Source organism: Nothoprocta perdicaria, unplaced genomic scaffold (genome assembly GCF_003342845.1).
Source record: "Nothoprocta perdicaria isolate Ctin4 unplaced genomic scaffold, notPer1 scaffold_143, whole genome shotgun sequence".
NCBI lineage: Eukaryota > Metazoa > Chordata > Aves > Tinamiformes > Tinamidae > Nothoprocta > Nothoprocta perdicaria.
Window position 1 is genome coordinate 1077954 of NW_020454572.1, and position 26795 is coordinate 1104748.

The 26795-nt window shown below is 52.3% G+C and overlaps 1 protein-coding gene and 1 non-coding gene across 2 annotated transcripts in view; both read left to right on the plus strand.

The window, feature by feature from the left end:
* Window positions 1-26795, plus strand: part of HYDIN (HYDIN, axonemal central pair apparatus protein) — a 120990-nt gene that overhangs the window by 56127 nt on the left and 38068 nt on the right. Inside the window, exons 18-32 of the mRNA XM_026034340.1 lie at window positions 5759-5997; window positions 8321-8567; window positions 10054-10200; window positions 11423-11566; window positions 11890-12247; window positions 19029-19122; window positions 20383-20487; window positions 20944-21046; window positions 21558-21665; window positions 21937-22146; window positions 23108-23245; window positions 24081-24258; window positions 24736-24866; window positions 25151-25284; window positions 26185-26321. Of these exons, the coding sequence (XP_025890125.1) occupies window positions 5759-5997; window positions 8321-8567; window positions 10054-10200; window positions 11423-11566; window positions 11890-12247; window positions 19029-19122; window positions 20383-20487; window positions 20944-21046; window positions 21558-21665; window positions 21937-22146; window positions 23108-23245; window positions 24081-24258; window positions 24736-24866; window positions 25151-25284; window positions 26185-26321 (2473 nt within the window). The remainder of the gene's footprint in view (window positions 1-5758; window positions 5998-8320; window positions 8568-10053; window positions 10201-11422; window positions 11567-11889; window positions 12248-19028; window positions 19123-20382; window positions 20488-20943; window positions 21047-21557; window positions 21666-21936; window positions 22147-23107; window positions 23246-24080; window positions 24259-24735; window positions 24867-25150; window positions 25285-26184; window positions 26322-26795) is intronic.
* On the plus strand, window positions 10041-10134 carry LOC112943309. Its single transcript, XR_003248550.1, has one exon. It is a non-coding gene; the product is annotated as a small nucleolar RNA SNORA17 (small nucleolar RNA).

Sequence of the window (26795 nt, forward strand, 5' to 3'; positions counted from 1 at the left end):
ATTACTGGATCAGAGCAGCTTATTCTGGGCAACAGAGCTGCAAATGGTGCCTCAGTGATGACCCCCAAGCAGTCACTGGCATGGAGGTCTTGAAGTGAGTGGCTCTCAGCAGCACTTGGGATTTGCCCCAGCTGTTCCTGTACTTGCTGCTTTCCCTGGAAAACRCGGAGCAAAAGGAAAGGGGCACTGGGCTGAGCTTAGCCCTGCGGTCTTTGGGATACGGCAAACACATCGGAGCTGCTGCTTTGTCCTCAAACCGGGAAAGCCCTTGCGTGCTTCCCGTTCCTGACCAGCTTGTGCTCCTTGTCCCRGCAGGACAACTTGGATCAGTGGTGTGGGGAGGTGGATGACGGAGTTGGATTCCCTCCCTCCCTCCCTTCTCCTTGATGCTGCTTGGGAGCTGCTGGCAGCTTTCCTTAACAAGTAATGATTGAGTATCCCAAGGAAAGGAGGGAGGAAATCGGTAAGTGATCCCTAGGGAATGGCTCAATGGCTGCCAAATGTAGGCAGTTAATTCAGCGAGTCCTGCCCAGAGTTCTCAAGGCCGTGGGGATGACCAGGGGACTTTTCCTCAGGCTCCCAGTGGAGCATGGGGTGTCACTGTAGTTCTCTGCTTCCCGCTCCCTGCTTGCCAGTCTCTCTGCAGCTCTGTGCCCTTGGGAATCCTGTGGATCCTGTGAGGGCCAAGGATTATCCCTCCTCTTTTCCTTTCCCCTGGGATGCTAGAGGAATAGGTCAAAGCGGGAGGAGCTCTTGCAGCTTGGCTGGAGAAAGGAGGTGACCTGCTGAGAGAAGGTGACTGTTACTCCTCCTCCTTGCCCCCATCGTCATCTTTTCCCCCCTTCCTCAAATACCGGGTGATTTTTGCTGTATTGACAGGTGTGAAACGGTGGTATCGACTGAGGGAAGAAGCGGTGGCTCTCGCAGCGGGAAGGCTGGGCTGTGTTAGCAAAGAGCCCCTTTGATCATTGCCTGTGTCTCCCTCGTCTCTCCGGCTTCTCTTTGTCTCTCCGGCTTCCCTTTTAGCCGCTCATTAGTCAGGACCTCTCTTGGCATCACCAGTGGTGCCGAGTCCATCAAATACAACAGGGCCTTTGTGATCAGGGAAGATGGGCCTGGCATGTGGTTCGTTATACCCAGCATAACCACCAAGCTGGGGCTGTTAGGAGCYGCTGTGGGGTGGAAATGCTGCCCTTGTGGTGCCCAGTAATTGGGGAGGAGAGAAAAAAACCTTTCTTGGGGTTTCTGCCCCTAACGATTGGACTTTGCTCCCTGGTTCTGAGGGTCCTGTCTCCTTTTGAGCTGATCTTCAACCTAATCTTCAGGGCACTGCTCTGCTTTGAAGGCATCTGGTAAGCCTCTGGTGATGCCTTCTTTGTAAGTTTACTATAAACTACTTTATTCTTTTTTTTCTTTTTTTTTCCCAGGCATCTGAATAATTAGCTGGTTTGTTGGAGTTTTTCTTCTTGCAACCCAAGTAGAGCCATGCCCTTCCAATGTTTGCAGTCAGAGATCTGCAGTGCTATTTGGAAGAGAGTGTTAAATTGGCTTTCTCAGGTGTGGATGGCGCTGACATAAGGAGCTGTGGCAGGGGAAGGGGCTCGGTGCTGCAGGTGGCTGTGCTGTGCTGGTTCCTTCCACCATTTGTCCCTTGGCAGCTTGAGAAGACCCACTTGAATCAGCAATACCCATTCTGTGGGGCTGCTCCTGGCCCCGGCCTGTGTTCTCCCTATGGCATTTATAAAATGTTGGGGACCAACTCCTGAATTTGATTTTTGAACACAGCAAGTCATTTGGTTTTGGTGCGTGGGTTTATTTTATTTATTTATTTATTTATTTATTTATTTTTGCACTAGCTGTCTCCAGCTCTAGGAAGATGACATTCCTGCTTAAAAGTCTAGGGCTTTACGTGGTGGCAAACCATGGATGGGCCAACTCGACACTGTGTGAGTGCTCTGTCCTTGGGTGAATAGCTTGGTCAGAAATACAGCTGTATTTGGACTATCGAGTCTCAGAATCACGGAATGGTTAAGGTTGGAAGGGACCTCCAGAGATCATCTCGTCCAGCCCTCTTGCTCCAGCAGGGACACCCAGAGCACGGGGCGCAGAGTGGCATCCAGACAGGGYTGGAAGACCTCCAGAGAAGGAGMCTCCACAGCCTCCCTGGGCAGCCTGTGCCAGKGCTCTGGCACCCTCACAGTGAAGARCTTCTTCCTCACATGMAGATGGAWCTGCCTGGGTTTCAACTTTATATCCATTGCCCCTTGTCCTGTCACTGGCCACCRCTGRGAAGAGCTTGGCCCCTTCCTCCCTRCATTCCCCCTTCATGAACTTATACATGTTRATCAGATCCCCTCTCAGCCTTTTCAAGTTCTGCTTCCTCTTTGGCTTGTGCAAGACTAGAATGTCCAAGTGCTTTTAATTAACCAGCATTAAGCAGCTTTAGGAGAACGAAGGTGATGGCTCCCCAGATGCTCCTTAAGGGCTGCCAGCTATCTCACAGATCCATGCCCGTGGTCACTGTAAGCAGATCTGGGCAGCTTGTATTTGCAATGGAAAGCTGTCCTGGGARAAGCAAATGATCTCTGTCAAGTTTCTTGGCTAAATGGTATATCCAAAACATTGGTAGTGCTCAGTGGCTCTGATGCCCAATAAAGCAAGATCCTATGGGGACAAAAGAGCCACCATAGTTGCCTATTCTGTGCATAGAGCTATTGTGTTGTTTCATGGAGCGTTTGGCAATGAGCAAGTGGGATGTAACTGTGTTCAGTACTGTGTTCAGTTCTGGGCACCCCAGTATAGGAAGGACGTGGAGCTTCTGGAGAGGGTCCAGAGAAGGGCAACYAGGATGATTAAGGGAATGGAACATCTCTCGTATGAAGAGAGGCTGAGYGAGCTGGGCCTGTTTTCTCTGGAGAAGGCTGAGAGGGGATATGATTAATATGTATAAGTTCAGGAAGGGAGAATGCAGGGAGGAAGGGGACAAGCTGTTCTCACTGGTGGCCAGCGATAGGACGAGGRGTAATGGCCACAAGCTGAAACAMAAGAAGTTCCGTCTCCAGGTGAGGAGCAACTTCTTTACTGTGAGGGTGACAGRGCAGTGGAACAGGCTGCCCAGGGAGGTTGTGGAGTCTCCTACTCTGGAGGTCTTCAAAACCCGCCTGGATGCCGCCCTGTGCCACATGCTGTAGGTGTGCCTGCTTGAGCAGGAAGGTTGTACTAGATGATCTGTAGAGGTCCCTTCCAACCTTAAAAAAAAAAAAAAAAAAAAAAAAAAAAAAAAAAAAAAAAAAAAAAAAAAAAAATTAGGTTTTGCCCAGCCCCTAAAAATTTTTTTTTTTTTTTTTTTTTTTTCTTTTCCCCCTTTTTTTTTTTTTTTTTTTTTTTTTTAATCCTCTCTTCAGCTACTGGATCAAAGTTATGGCCAAGATCATGCTCTCAGCAGCAGAATCCAGGTTCTTGGTGCACTTCTAGTACGGAGCCAGCTGCCTTGCTTGGTGGATGTCCGAGCGCTGTCTGTGTGACTCCTCTGCCCCACACGCAGTCGTGTGCAGGCAACGTGACACTCATGCTTAGCCTTGATCCTGTGCAAGAAGAGAAAATATGACAATTTACTCACTTGTTTTTTATTTTGGGAGCAGCTGAAGACTTCCCTGGAGTGATATAGGGAGTCCAGCAATGAAAACCACTGTGTCTCCAGGTAATTGGGTCACAACAGTACCCTGACCAAGTGATGGTGGCCTCCACTTAACCCCTATGGTCCACATAGTGGATGAAAGGAGGTAGTGACCCCATCGGGCTCCAGATTTCCTCCTTCTGGGACCCAGCCTCCATCTGTGTTGGCAGAGCTGACCTAGAAACCTGAGCTCATCTGCCTTGGCAGAACCTCTTGGTCCTGGCAGGTTTCTCTTTGATGATGCATCATGCAGCCCCTTGGACCTACACCAGCTGCTCACYGAAGGGATGAGGGCAAGATGTGGATCTTGCTCCTCTGGCATCARCTGTTGGTCTGCCAGGGCCCAGTGGGTCTGCAGTAGATAACGCTGGGGAATTCAAACCCTGGCTCCATCTGGACAGCCTCTCATTTCTCCTTGGTGATAGTTTCTCGGGTCTCATTTGCTGCCTGGCTCATTGCCAGGCGTTGATAAATTAGCCTTGTCAGATAGCAGACTTGCAGCTTCACCTCTGGAGCAGAGCTATGAGGGCTCCTTTTCAAGCTAACTACCCTATGTCAGCATGAATCAGAGGAAAAGTTGTCAGTGAAAATCTCACACCCCCTGGCTTGCTATGGACGTGCCCTCTGGAGAGCCTTTGGCTGATGGCAGCCCAGTGGGTCCCTTGAGACTATGATCGGCTCCACAGGGAGAGCGGGCAAAGGGGAGGAAGGCTGGTGGGGTGACATGTGGTGAGCTCAGTCTTCTCTCTCCTACCTGCTTGTGGCTGCATTGCTACTTGGTCGTCACCTTTGGGTGGTGCTTGAATGGAGCTTCAGGAGGTCCAAGGTGGCAACCGGTGTCTCTGGGCCGGCAGGGARGCAGGCTCTGCTCATGAGCCTGGCTCCTTTTGCCATCTTCATATCCAGTCACGTGCCCTCGGTGGTGGGTTGGGGTTTCAAGTGCTGCTGCTTCACCKTGCTCAAGGCCAGGAGATGTCTTGGGTGCCGAAAACAAAATGAAAGGTAGCCAGAACTCAAAGGCCATGTAAGAATATTACCCTATGAGATGCCAGCCGAAAAGAATGGAGAATTCACTGCAGCCGATCTGGAATGTGAAAGGTGTGTAGGGATAAGAAARGGCAGGTAGCTAGTGCCTAGAGGCCTGCATAGTCAGCCCGAGGGAAGGAGTTGTCACCTATGCGCTGAGCCAGGACCTTAAACACACAGTTTGTTGTTGCTTCTCTGGTCAGTCGTACTTTAGGGGTCAGCTGAGGGGTTAGTTGGGACGTTTTCCCCAGCTTAGAAGTGCTGCTTTGCTTCCCGAGGCTCTCCTGCCCTAGGCTGGCCAACATCCTGATGGAGCTCAGTGCCACCAGATGGCCACCCAGTGCTGCCAGTCCCAGCAGTGCTGCCAGTCCCAGCAGTGCTGCCAGTCCCAGCAGTGCTGCCCCTGGCCATACTTTGTGGTCGTCCCTCTTCCATGTTTATTGCATTACTATGACTATTTTTGCAAAATTGCAGTTGCTTTCCTATCCACACCGAGCTAATAGAGACATAAATGTTTATAGCGGAATTTTCTGAAGCCTTCAGGCACTGGGAGGCAGCAGCTGGTGATCAGTGGGAACTGGGTGCTCTGGTCCACTGTTGAGAAACACTGCCTTGCTCTTAAGAAAGACGCCTTTGGAATTGGGGGTTTGGATCAACCGCTTTTGCAGAGCGAGGCTCGAGGCCCACAGCAGCATCCCCAGCCAGGCGGTCGCCACAATGGGATTTGGGCAGTGCCGGCCTCCTCTGGCCTCGAGCCTTTCTGCACACCCAGCCCTGGCCACGAAGGCAGGAGAAACAAAGCAGGGCTCCCTTGGGGCCTCCTGCAARTGAGGGGCTGGAGGGGGAATAACCTTCTCCTGAGGATGGAGGTCCCTCAGGTTGGGCAAAAAGTGGGTTAATGAAATGAGTCTGCTAAAGGCAGGGACAGGAGGGGGAATTACAGAAGGTTCCAGAGAGTCACTGTTTCTAGACACTACTGCCACTGATGGTATCTTCATCTTTCTGTCATTCCTCTGTGCTTCCCTTCCCTGACTCTGTGTTTGGCTTGTGTTTCAGGCTGACAGAAGCTCACGCTGGAGGATTGAACCCAGTGAAGGGGTAGTTCCCCCCGAGACCGAGGTGTCCGTGAGCCTCATCGCCAACTTGGACGATACCGAGAAGTTCAAGGACATGGTGAAGTTGGTCGTAGAGAACAACAGCACCTATGAGATCCCAGTCCAGGCTGTCGGCATCGGAACCACAATCGTCACCGACAAACCCTTTGCTCCAGAGCTTGATCTGGGCCCCCACTTCAGGTAGGACAACTCTTGGCTTTCACCTCTCCTACGTGCGTAGCAAGGAGAAGTTTGGCTTTTGTCCTTCAGACTTGTTTTCCTGCAGACCGAGCTACATTTCACTGAAACACAAGCCAGAGGAATTCCTTCAGAAACACTTTATGACTGTTTCAGAGTCATTAWACATTCCCCTTGCAAAGCTTCCAAAATGGAAAGCAGTGACAAATTTGTTACCGATTTACCCTGGGTTATAATACGTTCACTTCGCCACTTTTGTCGAATAAGGATTTGGAGCAAAACAGCATCTGGGAAGCCCCTGGCTGCAAAACGTTAAAAATACGAATGCRTTTCCCTTTGCAATAACACTGCTTGCTTTTTCCCTCGCTGTGGAGCATCATTTCCCACCAGCAGAAAACCTGGCAGGAGCTCGTTAGCGACTCCTCGACTTGATTAATTCTGCTGCCTGCTCTCCAAGCTCTGCCCAGGAGCCCCTGCAGCAGCAACCGTGTTTGTTTTTTGCCTGGTGTCATCCCTCGCTTTGCTTGTCTTTCCTGTGCCCCCGCTGGGCTGCTCTTTATTAGACCTAGTTGCTCATTCCTCATTTCTGCTCCCTGGTTTCCTCCTCGCTGCCCTAATCAAAGCCTGGGCTTCAGGCTGTGGGAGAAATGCCCCCGCTGTTGAAAGCAAGACCAGGAAAGGCCATGGGCTCCAGCTGTTGGGCAGGGTAAATTGGGAGCCTTGATTAGAGGAGCTGAGCTCTGAGGAGAGGGTTCAGTGATGGAAGCACAAGTGTCCCAACCCAGGGACCTCTTGATAAACAGGGAAGGAAAGCAGTACCCTTCCAAAGTGCTCACCTGGCACATGCAGTCAGTAGGAATCGCCTTCTGGAAGTGCTTATTCCTTTTCCCCGACTAKAGGGCAAGTCCACAGCACTTAGCTAGTCTTTGGGCCTTGAGTTAGACCGGTGGAATTCAACCTGGAGTGTTTAGAATAAATATAGGGCTTTAAATGTGCACCTTGAAAACCACCCACCCTGCAATCCAATCCAATGCACTTCAGGAGCTGCACACAGACGGGTGAGTTGGGGTTTTAAAGAGCTAGAAATGAGGTCCAAAATGAGGTCTGCCCAGAGCTTCTCGAAGTTTTGATCTATTGCTGTCCCGAGATAAAACGCCCCACGCTCGCCCCGTGCACATCAAATGCTTTTAGCGGGTTCTTTCAAAGGCTGGTTTGTGCTGGACCTTCCCTTCTGTGTTGGCTTTTAGCTGCTWATGGCAGATGCACGTTTTATAGGCTGCCTATTTTGTGTTCCTTTAAAGAAAAAAAGGTTAAAAAAAAAGAAAAAAGGGAGAGGGAAAAGAGAAAAAAAAAAAAGACAGTAATTGTTCCAGGAACAGTTGCTTTGCTGATCATGCTTAGATTTATAGAGGGCAAAATAATTGCTCCTGACTAGCCTGCAGTTAGTGTTCCTTTATATAAAGGAATCAATTTTCATTGAATGTTCTTCTAGTTTCATATCTGGCTCGGGTTATTTATCCCCTGATGTCACTCTGTCGCCTCAATAGCTAGACCCAGTCCTGCTGCCACCTTCTTCCTGCGAGAGCTTCCAGCGGGTCTGGCTGTGCTCACGGTGCCCTTCTCTTCCCAAAGCTCCAAGCCAGGGCTGTGGGATTAGGAGCTGCCAAAGGAAGGGGAGCAGGAGCTCAACGTGGCACCACAGTGGTCCYGCCTCTTGACGACCATTCATGGACCTCCATGCCTTGAGGACCAAGACATGGACGGGGCAGCTGGGACCAGCTCGCTCTTCCTCTCCATGCGAGATGTGGGGAAACCCTTGGCCAGCTTCCCCTCCTCTTTGCTGCCCTGCAAAGGGTGGTCAAGCCCGCAACGCCACTCAGTTTTCACTAGCTTTCAGAGCTTTCATCTTCTCCCTTCAGGCCACCGAGCTTTATCTAAAGCCTTACTCTAGCTAGAGAGGGAACAGGAAAAGCTGGAGCCCCAAATGACTCCTCTGGCCTTGTCCTTTGGCCAGCAGCTCCTGAAGGGAAGGTGAAATGGCATCAGGCAGCAACTTCTGCCTACAGCCAGATGAACTTGGCAGCGGAGGCAGCAGGACCTGCAGGGAGGGATGCTCAGAGGCCGGTGGTGCCCTCTCCGCAGGGCAGCCCGCACCCGGAGAGGTTGCTCTCTGTGCAGCTTGTCTTTGCAGTATGTGAAGAACCCAGCCGTGGGTGTCGGTAGCCTTAGAGGCAGCAGAGCTGGCTTTTGCCGTAGCTTTGGACAGGTCACATCAGCACAGGTCACGTCAGCTGCGTGACATCCCCCATCTCTGTTTCTCTGCCAGTCAGGAGCCCTGCTATTACCGCTTCAAGATAACGAACCGGGGCCGTCGCACCCACCAGCTCTACTGGACGACAGAAGGTTTCGCCCCRTTCCGCCAGCGGGATCCTCTCCCCAAGGCCAAAGGCAAGAAGTCCCTGCAGAGCCCCCGACCCGCGTCGCCCGTCTTCAAGCTCCGGCCGCTACGCATGGAGCTSGCCCCGGGCAAGACGATGGACATGCTGCTGCAAGGCTTCTCCAGGACTCCCCAGGTGAGGTCCTGCCGGAGACGGCCTTTCCCGTCTCGCTTCCGCTTGGGCTTCAGTCACCCCCTTGGCATTTGCTTGAGAAAATGAGCAGTTGCTTTCAAGAAATGTTTTAATGCCACAAGTTACCATGGCAGCCCGGGTGGCTTTTCTCGCTGGCCGCTCTGAGTTGCTAAGGCTCTTCGTGTTACTATAGCTACCACAAGCCCCACTTGCAAAGAGCAAAATAGGGGCTGAAGGAAAAAGGGCTGCTTCGGGGGCAAGTGGCAGGTCCTAAAGTGTCCCACGCTGATGCAGAAAGGAAAGGCAGAGAGAGGAACTGCTTTGACAGCTTAGGAGTAAGCAAAAAGTAAATAGAAAAATGGACTGTAATGTATTTGGGGGAAGCATCCAACACACCTGTGAGGGGAGGCAGTTCTGGGAGCTTCGTTTTGGCTCTTTGTACAAACACAGGCCGAGGGCTTGTCTAGCACGGAGGCCTGGAGGAGAAAAAGGAGCGCGACGCGTTAGCTGTAATGATCACAGAGCAGCGCCCTCCGCCCAGGAGACTGGTCCCGGGATCATTACAATTGACTGCTCAGCTCGTGTCAATATTTCCATAATGACTCAGCCCGGTCTCGCGCTCGGGCAGCCTCSGCATCCCGAGGGCAGCCGGGCGCGTTCGGGTTGCTCCAAGGGCTACGTGAGAGCTCCAGTTCCCTTCCCAGCCCCCTTGTAGGAGAAATCCAGGTCTGCCAAGGAGCTCCAGCAGCTCTCCCAGCAGCAGTATTTTGGAAGGTGTTTTCGGGAGTTGCTTTAAGGGTAGCTCCATGCAGACTTGATAACCCATTGGCTGTGGGCCTTCCCATGCACTTCTGGATCCTAAGGTTTTGCTGAAAGGAAAAGGCACCAGGAAGGAAATGAAGTGATAGTGGGCTRGAGAAAATGTTCAAAGCTTCTTGTGCTGGACATGTAACACAGCTGACTTGAGTGGGGGGAAGCTCCTCCCTGGAGCTCCTGCCCACTCTCATTCCAGAGAATGGGAACTTCCTCCCTGCAAAGCCCCCAAGGGAGGGTGTGGTGGCCATGGGCCTTTCCATCACCTCTTTCCCTTAATGCACTTCTTAATGTACTTCTGTTATTTTCTTTGCGTTTTACCAGCTTCCTCCAGTTTCCTGGAAGTGTCATGCTTAGCACGGGGATGTATGACAACAATAATCGTTGAGGCAGTAATTAGTGTGATTGCAGATGGTGCATGACTCATAAGTGCCTTCTGTGCAGCGAAGCCTGTGGTGGCACCAAAAAGAGGTGCCCACAATAAAAACAAATAAATAAATAAATAGGGGGAGAGGGTAGATTTAGGTGACCAGCAATTTCATGGTCATAACATCCGCTGTTCACAGACTATGGAGATCCAGTGGCAAGGTTTCCATCCCAGAATTCCTCCCTGTGGATGGCTAGTGTTATCCCGATGCCATTCCGGCCTGGTGACGTGCAGCCCTTGTCCCTGCAGGTGGTGAAGGAGCGGCTGCTGTGCCACGCCATCATCGGCAGCAAGGCAGGGAGGAAGCAGCGGATCATGCAGGCGGACATCACGTGCGAGTTCATCGCTCCCGTGCTGCAGATCTCCTCCAGGGAAATCACTTTCCGGGTGGAGAAGGTAAGTCTGCAGATCACCTCCTGCTCAGCTGGAGAAGCCTGTGTGCGTTTAAACAAGGGAATTAAACAGCTCCCTTGGAAATCTGTGCAGCCTTTGCCATCGGTTTGAGGGGGACCGAGGTTTTCTCATTGGTACTTAAATCATTCTTTCGGTTCCTGCAACCCCTGAGGTCTTGGCTGCTGGTTTCTACAGTCAGTATAAAGGGAAATTTGCCAGCGGCTTCCAAGGCATGGGGAAAACTGAGCRTTGCTCCTGTAAGGAAGCTGAGAGGAACTGAGGATCTTGTCGGCTCCTTGTGCTAACAAGAAAGATTGTTCTCGTCTGCCTGCCTCCTCTGATCTCTGCATTCGTTATTTAGGTTCTGTGTTTCCAGGTCTCTTGTCTAGCTGCTTGCCTTCCAAAGTAGCACAGATTCCTGTGAGGAGGCAGGTTGGCTTTAATTAGATGCTTTCCGGGTATCCCTGATGTCTGCCTGCAGTCTGCTTGATGCCGCGTGCAGCGATTTATTGAGTGCAGTGACACTGCAGCTGGTTGATATAAATGCGTTTGGAACTAGTTTCCCAAGCACTATCTGGTTGATATAAAGCCTCCAGGAAGCCTAGAGAAACACACCAAGAGGAGGAAGAAGCAGCTTAGACTGGAGCGTTGGGGTCTGGAGACAGCTTGTCACAACAGCAAGGGCAGCAGGAGGCACTTTGCAGCTGAGCTGTCCGGCTTCCAGGCAGCAGGATGTGGGTGCCAACATGGAAACACAACTTTAGGCTAATGCATCTCTCCAATACAGGCTGGAACCTGCTCTCTTTATTCCCCTGCCTCTCCTCGCTGCACTTTTTGAGAGCACTTGAGTCTATAAAATTGTAAGAAGGTGCTCTATAGGAGTGGGGATGTCTTCTGCTCTTCAGTCCAGGAGACAAAACTGGAGACAAACCATCTGGTTTCCTTTTCCTTTTTGAGCAGCTGCCCCATGCAAGGGTCCTATCCCCTCATCTGTACATGAGGCAAGGAGTTTTCCSAGTCTCTTGAGGGGTACTGTGGTTTTTAAACATTAAGGACTTAATATAATGAAGTGCTTGATAAGCTTAAAGGTGTCTAGAAGAGCAGAAACCTGAAAGAATAATAGGGGTATCTGCTCTTGGATTGAAAAATATGAAATGCAGCAGAAGAGGAAGGAGGTCCATGATTGCCCTTTCAATTTTCTTTATCCTCTCCTGTGTTTCTGTAGGAAGCCRGTGATGTCCTAACTCCTCAGTATGAGCCTCTTGATTTAAAGAACATCTCTTCCTTGCCAGTCAGCATTATYCTGTCCTTGGAACAGCCCTTCTCCCTCTGTGATGTGCACCAGCAACCCATTGGGATGGGTGGTCAGGTGAGCAGCCTCAGACATCCCTTCTGGTGGGATCTGGAGCAGGATGAGTGGGTGGTACCTCATGGTCTGCTCTGAAGCAGAGCCAGGCCAGACAAGGTGAGCCTTGGGTCTGCAGGCTCACCAGTCCACCCCTAGTTCATGTTGGGTTCCTACATCATCTCCTGGAAAATGAGGGATGAGCTAAGAAGCCCCTGTTGGTGTCCAACGCATCCCTCTTGGATGAACCAACACACCCCTGGTGGTGTCCCAGTTTGAGCATTTGCCCTCAGCCCTTGGAATTTCATTGCTCTGGTGATTGATTACCCTCTTTTCTCTCTTTGCAGGCCATAAAGCTGGAAATAGGGGAGGAACTTCCTCTTTCCATCAGTTTTAACCCTGCTTTTTACGAGGGCTTGGATAGCTGGGTAGCTAACGCGGCCCTGATAATCCGGTTCGTTGAGCACTTGCGCGAGGAGCGCGTTGCCCTCCGCGGAGAGGTCTACTTCCCAAACCTTCACTTTCCCACCATGGCCATAGACTTTGGCTGCCTCCTGAACGACACCGAAGAYGTGCGTTACATCGAGATGACCAACTGCAGCCCACTCCTTGTCCGCTACGTCTGGACGTTCTTGATGGACGGCCGTGCGAGCCAAGTGAGGTACGTGCAGCTTCCTCCTCTCCTCAGAGCTCTTCTCCTTCCCGGTGTGCAGGGCCTGAAGCTCTCTGCCTGGGATCACACGGGTTGCTCCTGACTTGGACATCTGGAAGTAGCACCTACCAGTTGTGTTCAGGGTCAGTGCTTGGGGACAGGTGACTTCCAGCAGCTGGAAGCTGGACAGGAACTAAGCAGGCACCGGGAGAGCCTCCTAGTGCTTCTGTATAGCTCCTGATCCTGCTTTCTTATTTCTGGAGCCACCAAACTGTGCATGGGCTTAGGGTTAGGTGCTTGGGTGAGCTCTATAACACGAGCTCTTCTCCTCCCTGTCAACTCTGTTGTCATTGCATGTCACCAGCCTACACAGGCACTGCCAGCAGCAGAACAAAGCGCTGCTGCCCCAGGTCTCTGGGGTTTTTTTTGTTGTAGTGGCCCCCACACTGGTTCCTCTGGGAAGGGAAAGCTGCCTTGGGAAGCTGGCTTGGGAAGCTGCTTTCTCAGGCTGTCCTGGCCCGAGGCAAACCCCTCCTGGTGAAGCGAGTTGACATCTGTTAACACCCGTGTTGTGCTCACAAAGCACAAAGCTATTTAGCAACCAAACGGTCTGTTGTGTTTTTAGGTGCAGCCGTGGAGGCCAAGGGGAGTCTGAGCCTCCCTCGGGAGCGGTGCTATCCAGGGCTGGCCTGGGCCCTCCCGAGCTCGGGAACAGTCTTGGTGTGGTGCTGGAGCGGCTCTGCAGCCTCCTCCCTAGCAGTTCTTGGCGCCGTGGCCTCCCTGCATTGCACGGCAGCCTTGCCTGGGCAGTTCTGTTAATTACAGTAGCAAATAATTATTACCACGACGCCCTAGGAAGCCTAGCACACCAAACCAGCGCATACTGAAGCGCRGCTGTTCCAAATAACGTGGGTCATGGAGAAACAGCTTCCTCAAGGGATTTGGGATGTGGCCTCAGGAGGAGTCGGGGCAGTGCAGGCAARAAGGGGTCCTCCCAAGTAAGAGTGGGTCCTGGGAGGCCACTGCTATGTGTGGTGTTTTTGGGGACAGACCTGGAAGATTTCTGCTTGTGCAAAGGCAAATCCAAAGCAGATGGAGGGAGGAGGGCAGTGAAGAGCGGAGTAGGGCTGTAATCTCTGCTTTGAAGGCCCCTGTCATCTCCCAGTAAATTAGATTAGGGTTTAATTACAGCCTGAAGAGGAGAATCTAATTCTGATGATAGAACAATGCTTATATTTTATAATAATAGCAAAACAAGCACATTACGGCGAAGCCTGTGTGGAATTAATTTCCTCTGGGAGCGCTCGTTGGCCAGTTGCCTCTTGATTGTTACTTGTGTTTTTTAAAAACCTCTTTATGGCTTCGGAGATGAGGGCTGTGTCCGTTCCCAGCTTTTAATCACCCTGTCCCTACCTCGCTCGGGGCTGGCGCCTGCAGGTGCTGGTGGCTGCTGAGTCACCCCGCGGCAGCTCAAGGTCCTCAGCAACGGGCAGGATGGTGCTCCTGGCTCCAGAGGGCTTTGGCACAGCCCCTTGGCCACCTTGTTTGTGCCGGGGACATTACATCAGCTCCCTTTTCTGCTCCACATGTTAATTAAATAGTAACATACTCTGCGGGGTCCTTGGTGGACACTACATGCTCATCGGCGGCAGAGCTGGAGATGCAGACAGTCTCCAAGCTATTAACACCTCAAAGTGTTCGTTAGGAGCCCAGCAGAAGGCATCAGGTCAGGGAGCCCTTCCCGGTGCACACTGAGTGCCGTGGTTATGGCTCAGCCTAAAGCACGAGCTGCAGTGAGCTCGGCCTGGCCTCGGGGCCCTTGAGCAGCGGGGCCCGGGAAGGTGACATCAGTGCAATGTGACTGTCCCTCCCTTGTCACCAGCACCTGTCGTCAGAGACTGCCGGCATCAAGCAGGTAAAAGGRTGTTTTGGCCAGGAGAAAGATACTGTTCCTACGTGTTTTTTATTATTTATTATTTCTTCCCCTCTTTTAATTATTCATCTCTTTTTTTTCCCCCCCTACTTTTAATTACTGTGCTACTTCCTCGGATAGTCCAGGCATTGCTGTGAGGTTTCTGACTCAGGGCCCCTTCTCTGCCACCGTGAAGCTTCTGAATCTCCTCTTTAGAGCTGTGTGGTTAAAGATGCACCAAGAGCTGAATCCAGACTTGGCACCTACGTGGTTTTCTGCTGGGTTGGATTGGATCTGCAGGGTCACCTGGCAGGAGATGTACGTCCAGATACAAATATTTCCCTGWTTCTTATCTTAAAGGTTTCTTCTGCAAGGAGGGATTGATTTGTCCTCTTTCTCAGGGAGGTATCCTGCTCCTTGGTGTTGTTTGGGATTCCTGTCAGAGCAAAACCATCAAATCCAAGCGATGCCCAGGGCTTTTCTTAGACCTGTGAGGAAATGTTTCTGAAGCAAAGAAGAAATGAGAGAGATAGGTAGTGAAAAAGAGTGCAAGGCAAAAACTGACAACGATGCTCTGCCATCAGAGAGGAGAGAGGCAGCAATGTGAGCAGCGGGCAGTAATTACCAGGCACGCGCGCGTTCGCGGAGCCCCTGGCRTTGGAGGCCTCCGACTGTAGCACAAACCACATTTTCCTCCCCCGGGCTGTGAGGTGCTATCAAGGCTGGGCTGAGATCACAGTCCCTTGAGGCAACGTGTTTGGAGCTTTTGTAGCCTTGTCATGGACACGGATTTTCCTGCTTAAATCACAAGTAATTTAGAGGATGAGTGCTGGAGAGGAGTGCTAGAGTGGAAATGTGCTGGCAGAATGTGTCTGTCAGCTGTGGTGGCCTTGACAGTGGGGGAGAGCTTCTGGTGGAGYGGTGTCATCGGGAAAGGCTCTTTTCTGACTTAACATCCGGGCTCTTGAGCACAGTGCCCCTCGCCACATGTTCTCTGGCACTGTGCCTCTTCCACCACTGGGCTCCTGTCTTTTGTCCACTTTGCCAACAGGTCAGCCAGCCTGCTCCAGACCTGAGCTCAGTGTCTTCTTAGAGCTCATGGAGATGTCACTGCAGCTTTGAGCCGGCTTTTCTTGCCCTGGTGCTTGGAGCTGGTTTCTGACCACACTGATGCCCACCTGGAGGACATCTCCTAAGGTCGAAGCCCCAAATGGATGGGTGGGAACTGTTTTGACTGTGACACTTAGGTTTGCTGGGATGGGGCCTCTTTACATGCTTGAGGGTAACAGACCCCAAGTGCTCTCATTTGCTGTGGTAGAGAGCAGCCCTCAGGCATTGGGACAACAGATTGCAACAGGGAAAGAGAAGGAAAAAGCTTTCTGCTCTTACAGCATCCCCGAATGGTTGAGGTTGGAAGGAACCTCTAGAGATTATCTAGTCCAACCCTCCTGCTCCAGCAGGGAGACCCAGAGCATGTGGCACAGGCTGCATCCAGGCGGGTTTTGAAGACCTCTAGAGAAGGAGACTGCACAACTGGTGGTGACTGTTTATGCTGGTGACTATTTGCTCTGACGATGATATAAGGCTGGCTAACCCATGTCTGTATTTGCTTTCTCAACACCTTCATTACTGAAGACAATCAGTGGGCACCTACATTGCTGTTGCACCACCGACGGCATCGTTCTCCGTGTAAATGCCCTTGACGTTGGCTTTTGCTCCATTGCTTGATTCTAAAATCAAATTGTGCACTCTGTTCTGAGGGACGCTGTGCTGTTGTGTCCTGCCTGAGGAAGAGCATCTGGGAATCCCTGCTGCCTCTTCTGCTGCTTATTCCCCTCTGAGCACTAGGGAAGATGGAATCAGGGTCGCAGGATATGGGATTTACTTGGGTTTGCTCGACCTGCTGATGTCGCTGCACATAGTAAGAACCAGTAAAGCGGCATATCTTAATTGCTCTCGCTGACTATCCCAGGGAGCTTCCTGTGAACCCTTGTAGATCCCTGGAATCTTGTCCTGTGGGAGCCCTTCCTTGGGAGTGGTGGATGGACAGCAACCCATGTTTTGTGTAGTTTAGGATCCCTTGCTCRATGCTCTGAAGGCAGATGAGTGTGCTGGGCAGGAAGAACCTTTCCCAAGATGTGTTCTCACGTGTTTATTCTTCACGAGGGGTCAGGTTGGCTGGACACATCTTGGTGCTCCGTTGTCCCTTTGCATCTCTGAGGAAGCAGGTAATGAGCTTGTACCATGGAACTGACCATTAACAGCAGCTCGGTAGTGATGTTAGTGAATGATGTTGACGGCATTTACACGGGCCTTATGAATTTCAGTGAAAACCACACACGGCCTTAAATATTTGTGTGACTTCTGCTGCACTGACAGACTCTGCTCCTCCCGCACCTGGGCCTGGCGACGGCAGCGACTCAATGTGGGGCAGGTTCAGCGTCCCCCTGGTTTATCGGGGGACGTGGCCCTAAGACCAGCACTGGACACGCCGCAGCTCTGTCCTGTTGGTTTTGTTTCTCTCTCTCGCCTTCTCCCACAGCCGCGGACGGCGGGGAGGTTGTGCTGGCCTGCGGGCATGACTGCCCCTGAGCCTTGGTGACAGGAGACTCGAGCTCCGTGATGGTGGAGACCCCTTCTGGGRTTCAGCAGAAGCAGCTGGGCCGAGCGAAGCCGCTTCTCTCTAGGCCAGGCTCAGGACCTGCTCCCGGCTCCAGGCCCCGCTTTGTCGTCTCCCATCCCTCCTTTTCTTGTCAGGCACTGCGGAGGGCCGGTGACACTGGCTGCCCGGCTGTCCTSCACCTTGGCCTGCGCCAGGGTTGTCCCACCCTGGGCAGGAGGGCCGTGGGGAGCTGGTGCCGGTCTGTGCTGCCCTCACCCCACAGGGAGCCTCAGCAGAGGTGTGAGCCCTTGTCAGCACAGCCTTGTGGATGAAAGAGGCCTCGCAAGCCCCATCCCTGCAATCCCAAACTCCGTCCTGTATCATCTGTTCCACAGACTCCTTGAGATCCAGCTTAGTTTTTCTGCAGGCTCTTCCTTAAAGTCAAGAACATCTCCCTTCCGATGGCCAGGAGCTTTYTCCTTGTTGCCTAAATTCCCTTGGGACTAGCTTGTCCTCCTCRGTCTAGTAGCAGCCTTAGGCTTAGCTAGGTGTTTGCCTCCCTGCTACTTCTGAATGCTTGCAGTGGTCACGGCCATGTCCTTCTTGGTGTGCTCAGCTCAGCACTGGGCCTCATGAAGGCATCTTGCCTGTTACACAGGTAACATGGAGGAGCTGGTCAGGCTCTAATTGCAGTTGATTAAATAGACTCTCCAGATTACACCTGTGAGTATTGACATTTATAAGAATGGAGCTTCTCAAAAGAGCAGGGCTAACTCTTCCACTGTAGCAATATCCTTGCTCCTCTGCTAGTTTCTGCTTTTTAAAAAAGGGAAATTAAACCTTTTCCTCGTCTCTTAAAGGTAACATTTTGACTCAGCTAAGTAAGTTGCTCTTTAAACCGTGTATTAACTATGAGTTAATTAATACTTAGTCACAGTGGGATGGCCCCAGGGCTGCTCACAGTGTTCAGATTAACACCAAATCCTGTTTAATAACTTCCAGCCTGTATAAAACAGAAGATGGAAATTCGGAGTCACTGCAGYGGTTTTGCTTCTGTCTTCTGTCTCTCCACTGCCTGGTTTGAATTTCAATCGAAAAAGTATTCAGTGAATACACAAATCTCATCTTAGCCGAGGGATTTAGCCTGGCATGGGGATTGGCTTCAGTGTGAAACCAAATACCAAGCTCTGTTGTTTTTCCTTACTTTGTTTTCTCTTGTTTACAGAAGAAAAAAAAAAAAACAATAATAGAAGTTTCAGTGTTTAAATGTGTGGTCTGCTGGAGTCTTACAGCTTTTGCAGAAACTGAAAATATTGCAAGGCTTTGGAGGCTTTGGAAGCAGCCCCGCTGTTGGAGCTTCCCAGTGCACTCAGTGCTGGCAGCATTTTCCTCCCTTGCTGTTTTCGCCTCCTGGAGTACAAACCAGATTATTACCGTCTCCCAGGACATAAAACTGGCTAATAAATTTACCTGGGACTGACAGAACGCTTCAGCTCTTCCATGTAATGCAAAAGGGTGCCTGCTGCTTGCCCCTTGCCTGTGCCGCTGGCCATGGGGTAGGAGCATTCCCACCACGGCTCTCACCTRTCCCCACATCCGACGGCCCTTGTGAAGCTGGCAGCCTCGCGTCATTGCCTGTGAATATTCGGAGCAGTTGTAGGAAGTGGTGTGATTTCTCGCTCCTCTATTTTAGGARGAATGTGTTGGAGGTGGTGTGAAGCTTAACGGGCTCGGGTGGCAAACTGGGATGTTTTGCAGCACGACTGGCCACGTGCTCATGCCAGGATGCTGGGGGACACCTCTCGCCCTGGTGTTGGGCTGCCCTCGTGTCCACCTTCCTTAGCGTTGGCTCTCCGTGTRCCTCGCTGAAACCTGGGGCCTTGGAGGAGAAGCATCCTCTTCTTGTCCAATGTGGGGTGTCTGAGCAGCTCGTTGAACCTCAGGATGGGACTGTTGAGTGGCCAGTGTTGGAAGAGGTGGATCCAGGTTGGTGAACACCTCGTTACAACCCCTCCAAACTCAGGTCATCATGCCCAAGTCAGGAGGCTCCGTGTCTCCCCTCCAACGTGCTGGTAGAAGCCCTTCTGTGCCCTTCAGCCCCTTTCTGGGCCCAGGGCATGTTCCTCTCCGCAGCAGAGCCACGTGGCTGCATGAGCCACTTTCTTCCTTTCACTGCCTTTCCTCTGTTCCTGACCATTTGGGGATGCTCAGAAAGTCCCTGCTCATTTCGGAGAACAAACCAGCTAAAGACTGGGCTGGTGCAGAGTACTTTCAGGGTTATCCTCACTTTGTACCCTGCGTGCTCCTTCTGCTTTCCTAGGGCAGCACGCTTCCTTCAGTGCCAGGCATACTTACTGGCTCTGCAGCGAGAAATACGGCACCTCTCTGTTCACACCTTTGATTCCAAGGGCTGYGTTTGTCCATCTCCTCCCCTTGCTTTTGTGTTACACGCCATCTTAGTCATTTTGGCTTTTCCCCACCAGCAGAAGTCACAAACTGTGCTTTGGGCTGCTCCACAGCAGGACTTGCTGATCACGTCATCTTCCCCCACCAGATCCCAGTGGACTTGTGTTTTGGAATAAAAAACACTGTTATTGTCTGAGCGCTGTAGTCCCATAAAGTTGCCTCACACCATTCTGTAAAGCTGAAGGTTGTTTAATAAGTGATTATGGATTTTTCATCTCGTGGCTTTGCCTCTCCTCCGGAGCGGTTATTGACCTGCGTCCTCTCGAAGAGGARCCTCAGCTGCGTCTCCTCACTGGGTCGCGTTGCAGGTAGAGGTTTGGGTACGGCCACCACAGTGCTCACCTGCTGCCAGGAGAAGCTGCTCGTGTCCGTGCTGCTTCTCTTGAAGGCCAGGTCCAAGGTCCAGGCTGGGTCCATGTCAATGCACTGCTAGGACGCTTGTAGCAGTGCTTTGAGCCAACCTGACTTCTTGGTGTGCACCAAAACTGCACCCACGAGCGCTCAGCTGGAGACAAAGCCCAGGCTTAGCTAGCCAGCCGCACAACTAAAGGCAAGTTTTGAGCCAGGAACGTGTTGTCAAAGCAGCTCATTCCTATCTGCGAAGTGAGCACAACCGTTCTTTTAAACATCTCCCTCATTGGCTTGATGCTTGAGCTTGCTAAGCCCATCCTTGTGCTATGAAAACACAAGCAGGGTTACAAACCTAACAGCACAATTCAAAACTGGGGGATTAGGTTCCAGAATCATCTAGAGACACATGTAAATGTGAAGGCGCGTACTTGTCATCGATGGTTTTTGGTCCACCTGTAACCTCAGTGGCTAGTGAGCAGGTTTGTGCATCATTTACCAAACTGGTTCCTGACCAATTTGTATCCACCAGCTACTGGGCACCCTTCTCGAGAGCTCAGACCAGTGGCAACTGGCACGTAGCTTATAAACTCACTGCAATCAAAGTCCTGCCCTTTGAGAGAGAGAGTCCTATAGCTGTCACCTAGCTGTCATGAGAGCCAGAGCATTTAAGCTGCTCCTCACAGACAGGGATTACATGCAGAGCAGCGGGGCACTCAGTCTCATCAAATGTGATCAAAAATGACCCTAGATTCCTGCATTTTGGAGCTAGCAGGACTCTTCCAAGAGCCCTGTCCTGGTGAGAGGCCCGATGGGCTCCTTCCTGGCAGGTCTCTATTCACATTCATTTTGTTTTCCAGGTTCAGCCCTCCCAAACCTAAATATCTCCCTGAGCAGCAATCACTGAAGGAGCAGGAAGGCTGGACAAAGGATTCGGCCACTGTGGAGAGAGACTGCACTGTGAGGTTAGCACCACCATCCTGCACCAGAAGGATGCACCAGAAGCATTCTTTTCAGTGGTGGACAGCGATAGGACTAGAGGAAACGKCCACAAGCTGAGGCACCACAAGTTCCACAGGAACTTAAGAAAACATTTCTTGACAGTGAGCGTGACAGAGCCCTGGAACAGGCTGCCCAGAGAGGTTGTRGAGTCTCCTTCTTCAGAGATCTTTAAAACCTGCTTGAACGCAGCCCTGTGCCACATGCCCTAGGTGACCCTGCGTGTGCAGGGGGGTTGGACTAGATGACCTCTGAGGTCCCTTCCAACCTTGAGCRTTCAATGATTCTATGGCAGCAGGCCCTGGGACACTGCTGCGGCCTGAAAGCCACGTTTCCAGAGCAGGTCCCATCAACAGGAGCATGAAGTGGAAATACAAAGCTTGGAGACTGGCGGCCTCACCTTGTCTTTGCTTTCCTTGCAGACCCTCCGAGGATGCACACATGGAGGCGCAAGCTGAGGACATGGGCACAGCAAGGCATCCTGTCCAAGAGCCTGCAGGCACAAGGGGCTCCCTGGACACGGAGGTAGATGTTCCTGTACTTCCACTGCCCATGTTGTCTCCCACAGCAGGACCGTGCTCACACCTCCATCCCTTCTTAGTATTCTGTCTTTGCAAATGCCTTCTGGTCTGCTGACCTTCCCTGTGAATGTCGCTGCTGTGGAGCTTGACCTCTGGGATAGAGAGTGTTTTTGGGGTATTAAAGCACAAAGGTGCACATGACAAAACAGCAGGGGTTCAGGAAAAGCTGCTGTTAGCCCTAACCTTAAGGAGAGGGGTTGCAGCTGCTCACATCCAAATTCTGGTACTCTTAACACTTCCATTTTGTGATCTTTTTCCTCAGGAAAAATGCTACGCTATGGCTGGAAGGAACATAAGAAGCATAAGTCTTTCTTATGTCCCACTTTGTTGCCGCGTGTGTGCAAATAGATCAAACATGTCYGTGGGAACACAGCCAAAGAGAATACAGCGCAGGCATTGCGGTCACCCTCACAGCAGCAGCTGCCTCTCTAGAGTTCATGGTATTTGTTTTGCAGCTGCTTGAGTCCAACGTTATGAGCGCTGCAAAGACTCGGAGCCTAGAGGAGATGGAGGAACTGCTGCCAGCCAAGGAGAGCGAGCCATTCTCCTTGGGAATAGAGGAGGTAAGCGGGAATCTCAGCAGCTTCCATGTTTCCAGCACGCTACGCAGTTATTTGTCGCAGCCACGACCCATGGTGGCTTGCTGTCCTCTGAGCACACTGTTSTGCAGCTGAAGCAGCTCATTGTGGAGAGGTCACATAGGGCATGTTGACAGGGAAGATGTCATTTGTCCTGTTGTTTTTAAGCAAGTGGCAAATAGACTGTTTCTGCAGCGATGATGAGGTTGGTTCCTTCTGCGTCTACCTCRACGTCCATCTCCTCCTCTGCCCCTAGGTGTTCGACATCCTGCCGCTGTACGGCGTGCTGCAGCCCGGGGAGAGCCAGCGCGTCGCCGTCACCTTCTACGGCCACACGGACATGGCGGCCCGCGTCACGGCGCAGTGCAGGGTGGAGGGCGGCCCGGCCTACGAGATCGCGCTGCGCGGAGAGGCGTCGCTCATCAGCTACGTGTTTGACACCAAGGAGATCGACCTGGGGCTGAAGGTACCGCACGCTGTCATGGAGCCATCGTCCTGGAGCCACCTCTGTCCTGCTGCTCTTCTCTCTTTCCTGCTGTTTTGCTGCTTTCTCTGCCTTCCTCGATGATGGCAATGATTTCTCTTCCTTGGCCGTCTTCACCTCCTCAAGGCATCCATCGGGAATTCCTCCCTCGGAGGTTGTGTTGTATGGGTCCTCCAGCTCTGTGGGAAGCAGACGGAGCAGCTCCACTGCTCTCTGGGGCAGAAAGGAGCCCAGCACCCATCTAGASAGGGAGATGTCCCTGAGACAGCCACTTGCTGGCCTGCTCCTTTAGTCTGAGGCCTAAAGATGGGTTGAGTTGCAGAGACTCAAATAACAACTAAAATAAACCCAGGAGGGAGTTATCTYGGGCTCCCCCAGTGCTGTAGCTGGAGGAAATTTCCCAGGGCTGAATCGCCAGTTGGTAAAGGTGCAGGAAGGCTGATGCCTCCTACTCTGGGGCCTTTGGTGCTGTCTGGCTGGGGAGGTGCCAGGAGCCTCTCGCCAGCCCTGGCCTCCCAGAAATGTCCCGACTGAAGCCTTTGCTAGCAAAATTGTGGACGCTTCCTGCTCCAAATTAAGGAAGGCCTGGGGTTTCCAGTTTCTTCAGCCCATGCAGTGGCCGCCAGGCAGAAGAGAGGTCGAGTAGCACGTGCCATTTCAGTTAAGCTGGGAATTGCACGTGTGGCTTTGCCGAAATGATATTAAAAATGAGTCCAAGGTTAAAAGCAGAGAGAACAGCTGTTGGGTTTCGGTATTGCCACACAGCGCGTTGCCCTGCTCTGCCTTTGATTCCTGCGAGGTTTTTGCAGGGACTTTGGCTGATCCCAAAGCAGGAGCAACCTGAGAACAGCTTCTTGTTCTAAATATTTCCTTGACTCTGAAAAGTGGATTCCCAGCTGTAGCGCTGGGCCTTTAACTCCCTGCTCCTCCGTCCTTTCTCCAGCTCTTCAATGAGGTCTCCAAAGCGACGCTCGTCCTGCGCAACCCCGGGAAGGTGGGATTCAAGTACACGGTGCTAAACCCCAGCACAGCCCCTGCAGCCAGCCCCRTGCCCGGCATGCCCCTGGTCGTGCCCAGCACGGTGAGTTGGGAGAGGGGCTGTCGGTCCATCCAGGGAGATGGGATCTTCTGTGATTACAAAAGCCCCTGCAGCCGGGAGGGCAGCGATAGTCTCTGATGAGCCTGGCGCCGTGGCTGCTCTGCTATCRTATAGCAGCGGGCAGCAGGACCACAAGCGCTTCGGAAGCTCTTTGGTGCCCAGCTCCGTTTGTGCTGACGCTGGAGCCGCAGGGTGCCAGCTCTCCCCGGGGTCACCTTACCCAGGTGTGCGATCGTGCAGGACCTTGTCCTTGCCCGCGTCCCCATCCCCAAACCCTGCCCGTGCGRGCCAGGCGAGCCACTGATGCCCTCTTGCTGCAAGCTGGTGGAGAGCAGCTCTGTGCTGCTATCGCGGCAGCCCCGCGCTGCCTGGCAGGGCCCTCGTCCCTGTGCTGCCCTTGTGCTCGTCCTGCCCTAAGCTCCCGTCTCCGTAGCCCGTAGCCCGGCTGGGTGCTGAGCCCCAGCGCTGGACACACGCAGTGCCCGGCTCCARAGGGCCGGCACACACGGAGGAATGGCTCTAGGGAAGAGCAGGCACCGAGTACCCACGTGGCTTCTGCTCGGCCGGCCAGGGAGGGTCTCCTGCTGAGCAGGGGGCTGCGCTCCAGCAGTTTTGCACTGGTGCATTTGCAGATTGGGAGCTCAGCCTYGCGTGCTCACAGCGAGCGTGCTGGCAGGAGCCACCCTGGTAGTGACATGTCAGTGTGGGCTCTGGTGCAGCACCTAGATGCCCTCACTCGGGCACCGCTGCCCTGCTGTGACTCCAGCCATGTAATGGTCTTGGGCACATTCTCTTCTTCTCTTCCTGCACCCTGCAGGGTTATGTTGGGTCCAGCAAGGAAGAGGTGCTGACTGTTTCCTACCTGCCTGGAGTACCTGGAGACTTCTACAGGACTTTCCAGATCCAAGTGGGTCACCTTGAGCCAGAAAAGATCTCCCTCAAAGGAGAGGGGGGYTTTCCCAGGATCTACATAGACCTTCCCAGGAACATCAAAGGTAAGCGCAGCCTGTCTGGATTCTTCACTGTTCTCCTGTACCATAGAGCAGCTGCAGAGCCACCTCTACCAAGTCTCTGGAGGGTTTGGGACTCTCAGACCAACACTCAGCTTTCTGGTTGCTTCTYGAGCCTCTGGGCTCAGCCTATACATCTGCTGCCCCAAGGAGCCTCCTGATGAACTCGACAGTGGACCTGGAAAGTTTGGAGCTAGAGAGAAATATTTGGAGAAGCTGTAATACAGGCTGGTAGGGATTTTGGCAAGGACAGATTTGTGTCAGGTTGAAGGCAATGTGATGCATCTGTCCGGGTAAGAAGATGGAGGGAAGTAGATCCCAGGATGTAGAAAGGAAAGGAAGCACTCAGGTTCCATAGCTCTCCTCCAGAGTGTGACTTCAAGAATGCTATGGGGCTTTCTGGGGTAAATGGGATCAGTGCTGTTTGAACACGTGTATTTTTGCCTGTTTTTTTCTCATCAGGAAATGTAAAATATGAGAGCCTCCTCAAGGAGGCAACAGAAGTATTGCAAGAAGGCCCTCGGAGAGAGGAAGCGATCATTCTGCAGGAGGCCACGTCTGTGGAGAAGGACGTGGACTCCACGGTGAGAACTGCCAACCTCTCTTGTGTCATTGAACTGAGTGATGCTTCGGAAATGCAAGTTAGTGTTGCTCAYGTTAGTCTGTCTGCCCCACTGTGAAGTTGCAGCACTTGGTGCCTTCGGCAGGGTGCCCCACGTCCCCACTGAGCTACTCCTTAGGGTCTCTTGTGGCATGAAAAATTGCTCAAGGTGGAATGTACGTTCCCAGCAATTGCCAGCCTCAACGAGGATGGGGTGGGATCCTCTTTCATCCAGAAAGACCATGGCTAACCAGCTGCTGTCTTTGCTTTCCTCAGTATGAGACCTGGCTGCTGATGGAAGTGGATCGGCTGCTCATAGAGGAACATGCCCTGAAGCATCAGGAGGCTCTTATCTCCTGTCCCCCGGAGGACCCTGCTGCTGGCCAGCTTGCTCGCCAGAGGCTYGTCAAGTTAGTGGGGACCTGGGGACTCCCATGCTCTACCTCCAGGTGTCTTTGGGGAACTCCCAGGGAGGCACCTCAGCTTCCGAGGCCTCCTTGTGTCTACAGAGCTGGCTGRGAAGAACTGGGGACTGCACAAAGGGCCTGATGCTAAGGGCTTCAGCATACCCCCGGGAGCTGCCGAGTGTCCTCACCCTCCACATTGCTCCTCTTRACCTTTCAGGGTGCTCAACACCTCATAGACAAGCTCTGTTCTTGGAGCTATGGTGGGGCCAGCGCAGACCATCAGTCCCAGCCCAGATAGTGTTGGCAGCATCACTGCTTACCAGCTGTGAAAGAGGCAACACGAGGCTGACTTTCCAATCAACAAACAGACTGTGCTAAGCAAACAGAGCTGGGAATCACAGACATAATAATTTGGGAAAGGCCAGATGCTGAGATGCTGGTGGGATTGCTGTTGATCCTTCCCGTTATTCCCTTCTCCTGATGAGACAAGGGCTTCTTCAGTAGGCTCCRGTGTGGAAGAAGAGGTTCTGAAACTTGGTCATATGCTTTGCTAACTGGGTCTGCTCTGGAAAAAGACCTTCCCATGGATGCTATAGATGTTGACAACTGAGTTTCCAGGCTCAGCAAGTCTGTCTCCTACCAGTGGGAGTTTCCAGCATAGAAATGACTTTGAGCCAAGTTGCTTTTGTTTTGAGGTCCTATGGCTAGCGGCTGAAACCTAGGGCCTCGATTCTCAGTGGTATCCTGTACCAAAGGATAATTGCCAGGCATTCAGGCCTTGGGTTTTACTCTAGAACTGAGCTTTTCAGCAGGGAATGTGGAAATATTCCACTTCATGTGTGTCTTCCATCCGCTTGGAAACGTATCCGGGCTGTGGTTCAGGGCTCTCCCTATTCCTTTCAGAGCTCAGCTGCCCGAGTATATCCTGGACTTGGGCTACGTCATTTTTGGTACTGTCCACACGCACTCCGTGAGAATCACCAACACCGGCCGCTTTCCTGTGTCCTTCCACGCGGACGGACGGGCCCTGCGTGACACAGGTGACGGTGCGGGGAGGCCTCGCTGGGCCTTGAAGGGGTCGTTTGTGTCYGATGGGTTGCCTAGGCCTGTGCTTGGGTTCAGAGTTCATGTCACAACACTTCTGTGTGTCCTTTTGTGAGAAAATAGCGTGAGGTCCCCTCTCGTATCAAAGCAGGCTTCCAAAATGGGCCTCCAGGTAAGGCTGCAGTACCACTGAGCTGTGACCCCCTGAGGCTGAGACATGATGCCTCATTGAAGCTATTTTCCAAGTAGCATCCCTGCGTCAGGGAATCTCTGCTAAAAATTCTCCTTTGGGAAGCTCTGTGCATCCTTCCACTGGGATGCTGGGCACAGGAGTTGCTGGTGCTCCTCAATGGGAATATTCCCTTTTTTTTCCCCTGTGAGCCTTGGATTCTGGTTGTGGGGGGAAGAAAAAAGAAATCTCTTCAGGTAATAAAGCATTAGGTAATAAGGGGAAAAAAAAAAAAAAAAAA